Source organism: Poecilia latipinna, unplaced genomic scaffold (genome assembly GCF_001443285.1).
Source record: "Poecilia latipinna isolate Pla-1442-1.1 unplaced genomic scaffold, P_latipinna-1.0 Scaffold1017, whole genome shotgun sequence".
In the NCBI taxonomy this organism is placed as follows: Eukaryota; Metazoa; Chordata; class Actinopteri; order Cyprinodontiformes; family Poeciliidae; genus Poecilia; species Poecilia latipinna.
The window spans coordinates 132,879-147,912 of record NW_015113633.1 but is presented as its reverse complement, the minus strand read 5'-3'; the positions used below and the strand labels follow the sequence as shown (position 1 = coordinate 147,912).

The following is a 15,034-nucleotide window of genomic DNA, read 5'->3' as shown; positions in this document are numbered from 1 at the left end:
TTTTTCCTTTTGAGTAAATTAACGTACTGAAGCCTGAAGCAGGCTAGTGTATTATTATTATTATTTTTTTTTTTAAAGTTTAATCTACTACTGCCCCCAAAAAATCTGATGGTTTCCCCGTTTTTACTAGATAAATTGCTATATAAATCTCTTAGTAAGATTGGAGTTGCAGACTTTGCCATTACAGTTATGTCCGGCACAGTCACTGTTACCTATTGCTGCCTAAGTGCAGTAGAGTCACTATTCAGTCCATTGCAACTGTCTCGAGCTCGCTTTTTTTTTTTTAGCACTGTTTTTCTTTAGTTCTCAACACATATTTACTTCAGACATGTCAATAAATCTGTCATAAACTAACATCTACAACACCATTCTTCTAAAAAGTTCACTATTCCAGTTTATTCTCTCATAGTTCCTTAAGATGAAGGAACTAAAACTGAAATGTAATTAAAGTTTGCATCACTCTAAAATGTAGACTATTATGTGTTGATAACCATCCATTTGTCTTAATGGCACAAATGTCACTCCAGATTTAGCAGGAAGATCGACGTAATATATATGCTGGATGCAGTCTGAATAATGTATGGAGTTGTTATGCAGTGGAAAAACAAGCTTCTATATGGTTACATACTGAAGATTCATCATCACTCACCAGGTCTTGGTTGGAGCTGGCCAATTCCCTGGAGAGTTGGGTGTAGTTCCAGCCGATGAGCAGCAGCAGGAAGAGGGGAAGCATGAAGAGCTCCCAATGCCACACAGTCACCAGGAAGATCTGAGGAGAAGGGAGATGACAGTTTAAAGCAAAGCACATCATGCTGCACAACACTCACCAAGCTTTCAACAAAACCTGTTCCCCCCCAAAAATAAAATAAACTGATATAACCATGTTCTAAATCTCATGAAGAGCATTACAGGGCTCTAAGTCCTCTGAGATGTATCGCCAGTGAAACAGATTTTACTCTTGGTTGTCTGAAAGTAAGAGGCATTCAACTTTTTAATATCTTGAAATCCTATTTGCTGTAGCACGGAGCTGGCAGCGTGCCCTACTGCTGGAAAGAAAGTACGACATGGAAAGGCACGATGCTGTCATTTTAACTTGAACATCAAATCCTCTTAGATTCAGAGGCAGTGATACTCTCTGACAAAGCGCATATGGCAACTGGGGAAGCATGTGCAACCATTACCCCCTCCGTGGCAATGATACTGAGAAAAGTCAAGACCCCTGGTAGAAATAAGATGGCTCACGCTGAATGAGTAATCCTTTATAATTCTGTAAAAGGAGTGGTGCTAAGCACATTGCACAACACCCACTGCATTTCACAGCAGAGCGCTAATTGGACGGCTGCATTTAAACCCATTTACTGACAGCCTAATGAGTCTGTCTCTAACTGAAGCGATCAGGAATGTGTGAGGGGGGGCATCACACTAGCAGGTTGACGGGGATGAACTAAAAAAGTCCCCCACAGCAAGGCAAATCTTAAAAGCTATTATAGTGCGAAGAAGTGCCAACACCTCCAACATATGGTCAACTTTATTTACCAGGCATTTTCCTTCTCAGTTTCTCATACATTTAATATAATATGCATAATTGGTCACTAAACTTCCCTGAGTTAGACAAGTTATGAGTTAATTGAAGGTCCCCAGAATCATTAGATATTCATCTTGACCAACTAAACCAGTGGGTGGCACTTTAAAGTCCAGATATATTTTCCAAACAATAATTGCAGCATAGGTAATCAGAGTAAAAAAGCAAACAAAACAAAAAAAAAAAAAAAAAAATCAAATGTCTTCCAATCTATCAAAGGTATATAATTTGATCTACTGATGGTACGTCTTTGGTGAGAAGGTTATTACTGTAGCCATTAGTGATGGAAGAGTGAAGCTAATTCAGCTCAAAAGATAAGACAATTTACAAGATTGTGACAATAAGATACAATGAAAAGTTATTTCCATTTTTTTGAGCTCACAAAACAAAAAATGTATTTCCAAGGACCTGCTCTCGCCATTCAGTCCAGATTTGATTTCTCTAAGTTCTACATTTTTAAAGGAAGATGTATTCCAACCTGCTCCTCAAGACAAGGGAAAGCCAACCTAATAGTTTCATAGATCATCAAGTGAGTTCTATAACATTTCTGATCGGCATAGAATTTACCAGTTGTGGGCTGTCCAGCCTATTTATTTAACTTTCAAACAATTAATCATCAAATGCATTTTCTTCTTTTAAAAAAAACTGAAACAGTTGCATTCAGTAATTGCCAGTTTTTTTTTGCATTTCTAAATCTAGAAGGACAATTCAACATATACAATTGTGTGAGGTAGTATTTCATAGTTGATTTGTGATTGTGAACTAGAAAGAGGAGGCAGCAAAATTACAGTCAACTTCAGCATCATTAGCCAGCCGCAGAGTGCGACCATATTTCCTTAAAGCACTTACAAGTGATTTAGGTCACTTAGCCATGGCTCATGTTATGTTGTCACGCAAACAACTGAAAAGTGGTGGGGCTTCTTTTAATGCCATTTAGCCTAAGTAAGTCGTACCAGCTGGAGTCTAATGAAGAACACGAGGCATTAATTAAAAGTAAAAGAGGTTCAATTGTTGTTCACTTTGCAGCTCAGTAACAAACATACTAAGGTTTTCCATCAAAATACCAATTTGAAGTATAGCTAAAAGCATCATTTAATATTAAAGTTTTAACAGTTCTGATATTTAGGCATAATTTTGCTTCGTCTCATAGCAACAAAATGAACAACTCAACACTTGTTATTGATATATCAGATTTACTTTTCATACTTATAAAATTTTGGACGTGTGCAATTTATTTTTAAATTAAATCCTATATAAAACTTATGATTAAGGTGAACGGTAATTTAATTTAATCTTCTTTTCTTGTTAGATTTATTTTATATATCCCTTTTTCTATTGTTGATATATGCCCAGTGAATACACTGTTAAAGTTTAATTATGAACACACAGTTTCATCGAACCCTTAATTTGAGGAAAAGGTTATTGATTGGCCATCAATTATAGATTTTAGGGAGACATTAGAGTCAATTAAATCAGTTTAGAAAAAAAAAAAAAAAAAAAAAATATACCAGGTGCATCACTGCAATGATTTTATTTAAAACATGGACTGTACTGCTACACTGAGCTGACAGTGGGTAGTCCAGGCTGAAAGAGCTTCAGGGTTGAGAGTCGAAACAATATGTCTGAGTTAAGCTCGAGACGGGACGAGAAGCTCTGAGGCCTTTGGGCTTTCAGCAGCAGGCCTGTAAACGGCAGACGGTTCCTGTCATAGCAACAACGTAGAGTTTGTGTATTTTGCTCTAGGGGCCACTCTACCTACTGCCAGACCAGGCCTAGGTTCAAGCAGCCACCAGGGAAATGTGTATTATGAGTAATACAGACAACACCGTGGCCCACTGCCCTAGGCTTTACCACCGTACTGCTTATTATCCCGGAGCGCAACCTGGGAAATGTTTGGTGAACCCAACACCAGGCAGGAACACAGTGGAATTACCACTAAGCAAGAAAGCGGACAATATGAACAATATGTTTAGCTAATAGGAGCTCATTTGAATTACGTATACAGCAAATAACTAGAGCTGGTGAGGGACGAAGAAGGTAAACAATGAATATGCATGATGTGCAGAGATAGCTGCACTACGTCTCCTCTGTGTTATGAATAACTTACGTCATGTGTTGTCACCTCAGTTCCCATGAGGCATTCTAAAACGACACTACCCTCACCCCAGAGGAATTCTGCTGGCTCGTGGACAGGTAGCTTGTCATATTCCCTGCATTCTTATATAAAAAAGCAAAAAGAAAAAAAAGGGGAAGTGCGCCTGGAAACTGACATGAGCCCAGCAGGAACGCTGAACCTCCTTGCCCTCCCCGCAAAAGCTGCTACATTAACCACTAAAGTCTAATTGCTTGGTCTCTGTCTTCCTGTGCAAGTCAACAGAGGGAGCCAATTCATTTCTGCCCAGGGAGCCAGCAGAGAGAATCTGTCACAGGTATTCATAATCGCCCACTAATGCAAATTTCTACTCACCGCGTTCTGGCTCAGTGGAGAAGATGAAAGCCCACAGAAATACAATGCTTTACGTCTAAACTGAGAGCCCAAATGAAGGGAATATACCAAAAATGTCAGAAATATCTTCTCAATCCCTCCCTCATGGTTTGTTGAACCGGTGTAGTCAGGATTTACATCCTTTTATTTTATCCATCCATCCATCCATTTTCTTACACCCTTGTCCTAGTGGGGTTGGGAGGGGTGCTGGTGCCTATCTCCAGCGAGACATTCCGAGCGAGAGGCGGGGTACACCCTGGACAGGATGCCAGTCTGTCACAGGGCAACACAGGTATAATATTCCTATCATTTCCATGTTAGAAAGGATGCATCTTTATTTGTCAGCAAATTGAACACATCAGGTAAAACCCTGAGTTCTTTAAGTGTAAACTGCTGTCTGATCATCCAAGAAAGCAATAAGGTGCATCTCAATTAATCATTATATATATATATATATATATATATATATATATATATATATATATATATATATATGAATCCTAATTTATTTTTGTAATTTCATCAAAAGAGAAACACAGATACATTTTTAATTAAAATTTTATCACACGCAATGATTTTTTTGTGTTAATTTTAATGATTGTGGCCAACAACTCACAAAAAGGAAAATAGATTTTTAAAAATGATTACACAATTAAATAAGAACAAAATAAAAATAAAAAATAAAAAAAAATAAAAAAAACAAATACTGAAACATTATAAAATGGGCATATGAAAGTCTTCTAATTTCACAGTTGTCCATCAGGATGTCAGTGAGACCCTCAAGATGGAGGGTAAGCCACAAAAGATCAATGCTAAAAAAAATCTACCTGTTTAATGTGGCGAATCCAACCATGTTAATGGGAAATTGAGATGGAGGATAATGTGTGGTAGAAGAAGGCGCAACAATCATTCAAAAGTTCGAAGGGACACAAATATTACTTGTGTAGAATAATATCAAGAAAATCTTCTGTGCTCTGGGAAAAAATGATTGGACAGTCGGTTAGTCCTCGTGTCAGAAAAAGTATGTTTTGCATTTTATTTTGAAATTCTACTTCCAAAGTCTAGATGAAGACTGCATAGAAGCAGAATGTAAATTGTTTGAGGCCCTGTGTGAAGTTTCCAAAGACTTGAGGAGTCATATGCCGATTTGGGTCCAATGTGTTTTTACAATTTCAAAATTTTGAACAGGATTTGGCACCTGCCTACACTGCCTAAAGAAAGTACCAATACCTGCTGAGGTGACCATGATATCTCTGTTTCTAATTGCCCAGCAAACTGCCTTGATCTAAATCTCATGAAAAATCTCTGGAGTATGTCACGAGAGACACCAGAGTCAACAATGATGTATGAGACCTCCTGAAGGCTGATATGAGAGCAAACTGGGCTTCCCCAACATCTCAACAGAGTCGTAATCTGACCACGTCCATGCCACGCTGCACTGAAGCACTAGTTCATACCAGCTTTAGGTGCACATTTTACAGTGCATGAACACGTGTTTCTGAAACCAGTCTTCAGTAATATTTTATTTTTCTAAAAATCATAATTTTGTGTGCTCCATAAAATTGATCAGAAATAAACATCTAAAATATGACATTATCTGTAAGAGAAGTTTCACTTCTTGTACTGAATTACTACGCAAGATAAGAAACAAAAGAAAGTAAAACAGGTAAAACTAATGATGCATCCACGTATTTTACTTTGCAGTGAGCATTAGCTAACAAGCACTTGTAATTGAAGTGTTGGTATGTGTGTCTGGGAGGAGCGTTTCTAATGTAGGAAACCTCCCTTGGCAAACACCATTTAGCTGAAAAATGTCTGTATGATTATGCAAAGGGTGCCTAGGGGGTAAGAAAAAAAAAAAGGAGAATGAATTAATAAAACTATTAACACACGGTAGAGGAGATGATGGAGATGCACTCTCCTTAGCCACCTGTAAGCGCTCAGAGAAGGGGCCGACCTCGGGCAGAGCGTCTCTGCCAGGAGGGGTTAAGAACGGCCTGACAGGTTTGTTTTATGGCGCCATTAATATGATTCCACTAAATGCGTCCTGCGCCTTCTCATGCAGATCCCCTGGCCAGCAGAATCCGGCACCTAATAATAAAGCACTCAGCGATTAAAAGTGTGAATAAAATAACTTAAAGCTGAGCAAGCATGGCAGCTCCCACCACCCACACGCTCCCAGGAGAGGGGAAAAGGGATCGTAGCGGTAACAAAGGGACAGAGACACCTTCCATAAAAGTTTCCACTATTCTGTAAATTGATTAACAAGGGGTGGCCCCGATCTACGAACTGAAAGCACCGACTGCCAGACTACGGAGATGCCAAGCATTCTCATTTTACACTATAGTCGACGAGCTATAAAAACATGCATCACATCAGCACAACACAAATAAGGCTGTTGATGAGCCAAGGAAGTGTAATGCCATGGCACATAGGTCTACATTCATTACAGTATGTGTTAGAAGAAAATTCCACTTTGTTTTTGTGTGGTAAATAAAAAAAACAAAAAAAAAACAAAAAAGATTACCCTTATTTTTTAACTATGTACCAACCAAAAACACAAAAGATTTAATCTTGGCTCTCTGTCCTCACTGTTTCTCTTCGGTTGCACTCGACTTGGAAAGCTAAACAAAGCGAGAAGAGTGCCAGCCAGCATTATGAGGGTCAGTCATGGGGGCTGTGGACGGTTGCCAGATTACGTGAACGCGAACTGAAAGAGTTTAAGACTGACTAAAGGCTGCAGGGTTTGTGTCTCAATGTGTGTGGTTGTTTTCGTGAGTGTGTGAGGAGGAGAGACAGAAAAAATAAAAACAGAGTGAACATATATAAATACGCATTCCATTAATCGAATATAGGACCTTTTACAATGAATATTTTGAACATTCAACAAATCATAATTTGATTAGTAGTAGGAGTTATAATTTCACTAGTAAAGGTTAGGACAAAATTAAATTCCAAAAATGGATATTCAAACAACAATTTGGGCTTAACTGTAGCTTTTCCGATGCATTTTGCAAGACTATCGCCGCTTTAAGGGGGATCAGAAGCACCTTTTTAATTTTCATGCCTTGACTTTTATGTTATTTCTTTGCAAAACATTTCCAAACATTCAGAATAGTCTTTCTTGTAAGAGAGGAAAATTTGTGAGTCTTCTTTCAGCCAGCTGACTGGCAGTGTGCAGCCACAGGTGGAGAGGGTGAGCGAGTCTTTACTACATACAGCTGGAGAAAACTCCAGTCACTCTCACTCAATAGACTTTAACCATCAAGAACAATGGACCTTTTGTTTGTGGTTTTGAATCCAATACATTTCTTCATCTATTGGCATTTTAGACTCGACTAAAAATGCCACAGATTCAAAGAATTAGCATGAAAATGTTAAACAAAAATATATGTAATGATGTAATTGCTGTCATTTAAAATGGAACAGATGTAGTTATTCCTTTGGCTGTAAAACTGAAATTTTATTTATTTATTTTTTTACAGCTAAAGCAGTGTTTTCCATAAAATGTATTTGTTTTGCTTTCTTTAGGCAAAAACATACAATAAACATTTCCTAAAAATAGTAGTGCTCACTGCAGAGAATATTATACCCATTTTGGTTTTTTTTCATTTTGATCTTCAAAATTACCACTGGGAGTACAATGTGACGGTTTATCACTCACTCAGCTTGCAGGTAATTTCTTTTTTTTTTTTAATGATCAATGCTCTTTAGTTTCCACATTATCACAATTAAGTCAGTTAAGCAGCAGTGTGCAGCACTATATGAGTGAGGGAGAGGAGGTGACGGGGGTTAAACAAGCATAGCACTGCGTTACTTTGTGCTTCGTGGAGTCAAAAAATATTGCTCACTCTGACATTTCATTAAAACAACTTTAAACTGGAGAAACAGCATGGCGAAATATTTTAGTGGCAATGCTAATAATGACCATCACGATTGGAGGATTGCTCTGTTCCCATATTAATTTGTCTTAATGGTTCTAAACCGGATACTATATTTATTAGGCTTGAAAAATAACAGCATTAAAAGGCATCGGGGGAGGCTGAAAACATGCTTTTATTTTCTGTTTGAGCTGAAACTGAGTCTGCATGAGAGGGTTGATGCTGGGGACAGGAGCGGCAGGCTTTAAAGTAGCTGTAAATGCAGAGCAATGAGACATGTAATTTGTGTTGAGCTCGGGCCAGTGTGGGGGGACAGGCTTTCAGGGGGTGTCGGAGTCGGAGGAAGCGCAGATAAGATTTCTCTCCGGGGCAGGTACAGAGAGCATGTGTGTGTATGTCTGCGTCCGTGTGTGTGTGTGGGTAGTCGCAGTGCTCTGAGCTAACGCTGAATAAATATTTCACATACGCTCAGCTCATGCCTTATCAACTGAAAGGGAAGAACAGAAAGAGGGAGAGCGGGTGAAAGAGAGAGCCTTCACTTCACTGGAAACGGACACTTCAGCAAGGTTGTTTGAAAGTGTGATGCAATTACTATTTTATCATGTTTAAGAAGAATAACTGCTTTCTAACACATACAAACTGCAAATACTCTACGAGTAGTTTTCTACATCAGTAACGTGTATTTTCATAGGACGATCTATAAAATCTTAGACTTTATATCAACATTTTTTTTTTTTTTTTTTTTTTGCAAAACAAAAGATTACTTGCAGCAAAATGACAGGCAAATTCCACAGCTTCAAAGTGCTCCCACACAGTCCAGACCAACACTGATAGCTCTTTATTAAAGCACTGAGGAGGAGCAGCTGCACAAGGCACAGCATTAGCATTTGCTCACAGACCCAGCTCTGGTTGTTGTCTCCCTGACTGTCTGACACATCAGGAGCACCAGTAGTGCGAGGCTGAAGCAGGGCAGTCGGAACGGGCCCCCGTGGTGCCTGTCAGTGGTGGCTACACTGACCCCGCACTCCGGCACTGGCCACTAGTGTTTAATCCGTGTCGGGAGTGTTAACACTGAGCGACCTCCTGGGTGACAGATCTGCCATGCGAGCCTTTTCCCCTGAGGAGGTGGGGAGTAGGGCAGAGGGAGGTGGCGGAGAAGTGGGAGTTGGGGGGTTAGGGGGAGTGGCATGGACTCTCCCTGTCAGCTCAGCTCACACACGCTAACGCGTTGGGGGCCAAGACGGGCCTCGAAACAGTCACACCACACACACACACACACACACACACACAAACACACACACACATGGAAGTGGACAGGTCGCTGCCTCAGCTGCACAAAGAGAGGTGTCCTCTGTGAGCAGGAAGGTGGTGAGTATGTTAAAGACAGACATTGTAATACGGCACACACACGGAGGTCAAACATAGAGCACACTTCAAGCGGGCTTCAAACAAGCCGAATACAAAACAAGATACAAAAGATACATAGAAAAAAGCCACACGTTTACTTCATTTTTTTTTTTTTTTTTTTTTTTTTTAAGTTTTGGTTATATTGCACCACAAGCAATTTACAGTGTTTAAAAGCACTATGAAATAAATATGAAATAATCTACATATTGTGAGGAAGTAAAAATAAAAGCTTTTGAGTTGATTGCTCAAGGTATAATAAGGTTTTGTGTTAGGGTTTCAAAATCAAATCATATGTTCTGTGGTTTAAACTCCTTTACAATAAGATCTCAAAACTAGCGTTGGGGTGACAAAGTTTTTTTCTTGCTCTCCTGCTGTAGTGCGGCCACACTTCATCACTTCAAAATTTAGCTGCATACTGCCCGTCAGCGGGTTAAAAGAAAGTTACGACATATTACCTTTGCTTGCAAAAAAAAAAAAAAGAAAAAGAAAAAGAGGAATTTGGCTGCTTGGAAATGTTTGTAGTGTTATTCATCAGTGTTCTAAAATTGCAGTTGCTAAGCTACAAGTGACTAAGTAGCCAGCTAATATCAGCTTATCCTCCCTCTGTTATTTTATAAAGAGAGTGCCAAAAACATGTAATATTCTGCACAATATTCAAAACTACTTCTAAATTTAGCAGGTGTAAAACTTTGCTTCAGTGTAGGTATTCTCTGCTTTAAACTAAAATGAGTATTATTAATACCAATGTTATTACAGTAATTGTGGCCATGCTTATTTTTAGCAGAGACAGGAATAACTGACACATTTTCATTTTGATCAGGTGATGTTTTGTTTTAAATCCTTGTGTAAAAATTGTGAAAGTTTTGTACGTTTTCTTAAAGTTACCATGAGAGTTCACCAACTTGGTTCTGCAAAATACTCAGACTTGACTTTTCATTTATTATTTTTTTTGAAAACTATGACCTCTCTCTCTCTCTCTATATATATATATATATATATAAAACATCCAGAAATCAATATGGTCTTTCATCCATTTTGTTTTGTATTTTGCAGAGTTCATATTTTGAAGCATTGAAATATTATCCCATTATTTTCTGTTGGTTTGGAAATTTCTATGTCCCTACAATACCTATAGCACATCTTTTCTCTTATGTTCTCTTCCTAGGAAAAAAAAAAATATATATGTATAGTTAATTTAGATCTTTAAGAAATTTGGAAATTTGTATCAGCTAGAAATGACCAACAAATCTGATCAGTGCATTTCTAGTTGTCAAACTGTGTCAGTTATTTATTAATACCACTAATAGAGTGAAATGTCCCCCGGATATATACTGTATTCAGCCAGCCTCCAGAGCTTTCAACTTACATTTATTCGAGGAAAGCCTGACAATAATACTGTTTTAAATCAAGAGGAAATTTTGATGGGGTTTTACATATTCTCATTAAATAATTCATAAGATTTCTGACTAGAAGAAAAAACATGCAAGCAATTCTGCATCATTTTTTCCTCCCTTCTAGACACATTCCTACTGCAGAGCCTGTTAAAAGTGCAACTACCATGACAAAGGAGAGCATAACCCCCCAGGGACTGAAGAAACCCACTACTCTAAGGCCTTCAAACTTTTTACAAACAGAAAGAAAACAGATGCAAAGCAGAAACATTGAGACAACTCGCAGGCTAGCTGTTCTCACGAAAAGGCTCGGCCATACTGCAATGCAGCAAATGACAAAGACGCAGATCCAACACTTACAAAATATCTCAATTTCACGGACGGTGTTAACAAGGACAATTATGACAACTCCGATTACGGCCTTGATCTCGGCCTGGGCCGGTGTTCTGCCTAATAGAGCCGACCGCAGCCAACTCCACACAGGTGGTCTCCCGAGACCTCTGCAGCCTGATCTGACCCTGTCCTGCCCTCATCTGGGGAGACGGCAAATCTTTCAGCGTCCGCTGCAGCTGCCAGGCGTGTTTACAGCTGCGCCGCATCAAACATTCATCAAATGCCATCTTTACAGTGTGTGATGTGAGGCAATCAGCATTTCACAGGCTGTCAAATGTTGTCTAAACCACTTGCTACCTGGCAGTGTCAAAAAGAAACACTCACAGAAGGTGTGCAGGTTTCTTTTTAGTCTAACTCTTGACAGATGAAGTACCAGATATGCTAAAATATTAATTTTGACTAAATACTTAAAGCAGTCCAACGACAGCAAATCTCAAAATCAGCTTTTAAGTGTAAATGATCCTGTTTTTTTTTTTTTTTTTCAAGCCACTTTTCACTTCATCAAAATCAAAATTGTTCAAGTTCTGAGGCAAATTGTTCAAGTTCTGATGCAGATTAATTTGGCTGGCTAATACTCACTTTTTTAGGTGTTCTTCATCTTTTTAGGGGGGGTAAGGAAGAAGAAACATGTGTCTCCTGTAGTGCACATAATGGAGGATTTCACTCCAAAGTTGTTCCCACAAATGGCTCCTGTTAGGGAGAAGTAACTGACCTGATCTCTTTATTGGGCTCAAGTTTGGTGTTTCCAGCAGTGCTGTAGCACCATCTACAGGCAGCAAGCCAGTGTGCAGCAGGGAACTCTGGGTGACCCCATCCTGCAGTCACTGCTGATGTATAGCGCATTTATCTCGCTCAGTCTTAGTGAAAAGCACATCTAAAAGGTGGTTATTTTATGTAGAGTTTTAGCTGTCACATTTTTCTCTCTCACAAAGAAGGAAACATGCTGTTGTCAAAACCCTTGAAAAGTGTAGCTCATTACTGTGGCATAAACAAGGGGAAAAGAAGTAAAAAGGAAGAAAAAACATGCACCATTTATTGTTTGCATTTGGATTCACTGATGAAAATGTTTACAAAAATTTGCCAGAACTTTGTTTAAATGTTTTTTTTTTGTTTTTTTTTTTTTTTATTGTTGCAGTTTTTTTTATTACATTCGCTAATTAGAGACACCATTTTAGAACTGTAACTCACGAACGAAAAACTTAATGCAACTATAAACAGTTAAATCAAGTGACCCCCTGCACTCACAAACAGCAAATATTTTCACAGCTAAACAAAAGCACATAATAGCGGCATAAAACATCAAGCTATCTGATTTTTATTTGTTGCCTCGCATAAGAGAATCATCCTCACATTTCAATGTAAAACCCTTCAACTGAAGATAAACCACGGCAGTGATCCCATATGCAAAATTTAAATGCCTTGCGTCCTAACAACCATTTCATAATGCACACAAGAATCAGCATAAACAGGGTAGCACTGTGCTATACATGCTGTGATGAGGTCAGAAGATTGGCCTCTGGGACAGCATGAAATAATGGCTTTGTTCCTGGTAAAGCACTAAGCATCCCACAGTACCAGTCAGAACAAGAGGGAAAAAAAACAAAATAGCAGCAGTGGTGTGTATATATATATATTATATATACACACACACACACACACACATCAATAGCACAGAAAGGTAGGATTGGCTAGTCTGCATGATTAATAATGTATTGTAATGTATATTAAAGCTAGACCCACAACTGCAGCATTTGCTGCTCCGAGGAGCCCCGCGCTGCCTGCCTGCCACTGTGGAAAAGAGCAGACACTGGTGGCATAATTACGCACATCTGAGAGGCAAGCAGAGGCCATCTGTCAATGTCTGAATCAGTTACCTTATTACCACTGCCTAAAGATGTAAAGATAGGAGTGGGAGCCACTTTCATTAGAGCGCACGGTGGCATGCTACTTTAGACGGCTCCAAAACACTATCCTAATTGGAAATGATGATTCGGAGGAGGAGAAGAGACTACATGGTTGACGCCCTAGGAGTGGGCAGAGGCACGACTGTGAAAAAGTGGCATGGCACCGGGCTTGTAATAATGGTCATACAAGACCTCGTTGCTTGCTCTTGCCGTCTCGTGGCTGGCAGCATACGTTCTGTTGCGATATTTACATGCGATTTGCATCTTTTACTATGCCAATTGCTAGTCAAGGATATGATAAATAATTGTCAAAGAACTTTTCACGCAGTGAACTTTTAGTCTGTCGATGAGTGGCTGATGAATAACTGAAGCAGATTCAATCTGGGCAACTCTCACCAGCCACCTTCGACACTTTGAGTACTTAAAGCTCTCCTCATCACAGACAAAGGCGTACTCTGACTCCTCGCTCGTTGGCTTTTTCAGCATTTCAACTGCAGTTTGTAGTTATGCAGTATGGACCAGCCTGGAAATATTACTGAACTGAGTTCACTAGTATAGTAACAATACCCTGATTTCACTGGATCACAGTTTAAGCAATTCATTTGCATTCATACTGATAATACTACTAATTGTTTTAAAATGAATGCATAAAATGGTTAAATAGCTTTTATTCAAAACAGAAAAGCAACACTGTGGATACAGTGATATAAAAGGTTAACATAAAATAATAGCAACTATTGTTATGTTGACAGATGGAGAAAACATGCAATAACTACCCCTAAAACTTAGTAGTCATCAAGTGTTAGAATATCAAATCATTTAGTTGTGTGTGTGTGGTACCTTCTTAAAAGAGGTGATAATCAAAACTTCCAAATTTTTAAGGAAGTATATTAATAAGAGTGTCCTCATTTAGTGTCCACACCATAAGTGATCACTGCTTTTATATTTTTTTTTACATTCAGATATATTTCAAACAGCCACATTTATTTTATTTTTTTTTATTAGTGAAGAAAAAGCATAATTGGCCTTTACTCAGCCACCTGAATGGTAGGGCACAGCAACAGGTGAGGAGACAGGAGGGCTGTGTTCCTCTGCACTAAATACAGCCAGAGAAATGATCAGACACTCAAGCAGTTTTTCTGGCATGCCATTAAAAATCTTAATGGAACATGGAGTGGTTTATTTATTGTTATAAATATTTTAACTGAAAGCTTCGCTAAAACGGAAAACATCTGCTGAATTTATAACTAGTTTTGAGTTCCTATTCCAAAAAAATATCATTCCCTCTTCCTATTCTGCTAAAATAAAGTAACAGAACAATTTTGCATTAGATGGTTAATTAGAGTCTTGGCTATCTGCAGTAGAGCCTGTGGTCAGCAGCTTAAGGCGCAGTGCACTTGGGGAGATTTTTCTATAAAGCAAATTGACATTTTCAGAAACACTTGTTTCAACTCTGGACTCTCCAGAAATGTTTTCCTACACAAGAAACGTGCCACTTGTAGATGGGCAATATTAGTTTAAAACAAGTGAAAGAAAACGGTAGCCCAAACATAGCAATATTGACACTAATGGTAACTGATTTAGGGATGCTGGAGCGATATTGNTTTTTAAGTTTTGGTTATATTGCACCACAAGCAATTTACAGTGTTTAAAAGCACTATGAAATAAATATGAAATAATCTACATATTGTGAGGAAGTAAAAATAAAAGCTTTTGAGTTGATTGCTCAAGGTATAATAAGGTTTTGTGTTAGGGTTTCAAAATCAAATCATATGTTCTGTGGTTTAAACTCCTTTACAATAAGATCTCAAAACTAGCGTTGGGGTGACAAAGTTTTTTTCTTGCTCTCCTGCTGTAGTGCGGCCACACTTCATCACTTCAAAATTTAGCTGCATACTGCCCGTCAGCGGGTTAAAAGAAAGTTACGACATATTACCTTTGCTTGCAAAAAAAAAAAAAAGAAAAAGAAAAAGAGGAATTTGGCTGCTTGG

General features: G+C 38.6%; 1 protein-coding gene across 4 annotated transcripts in view; it reads right to left on the bottom strand.

Moving 5' to 3' along the window:
• Positions 1-15,034, bottom strand: part of LOC106958798 (multiple C2 and transmembrane domain-containing protein 2-like) — a 50,146-nt gene that overhangs the window by 12,089 nt on the left and 23,023 nt on the right. For all 4 annotated transcript variants that reach the window (XM_015050884.1, XM_015050883.1, XM_015050881.1 and 1 more), the window contains one exon: positions 650-769. In XM_015050884.1, the coding sequence (XP_014906370.1) occupies positions 650-769 (120 nt within the window). The remainder of the gene's footprint in view (positions 1-649; positions 770-15,034) is intronic.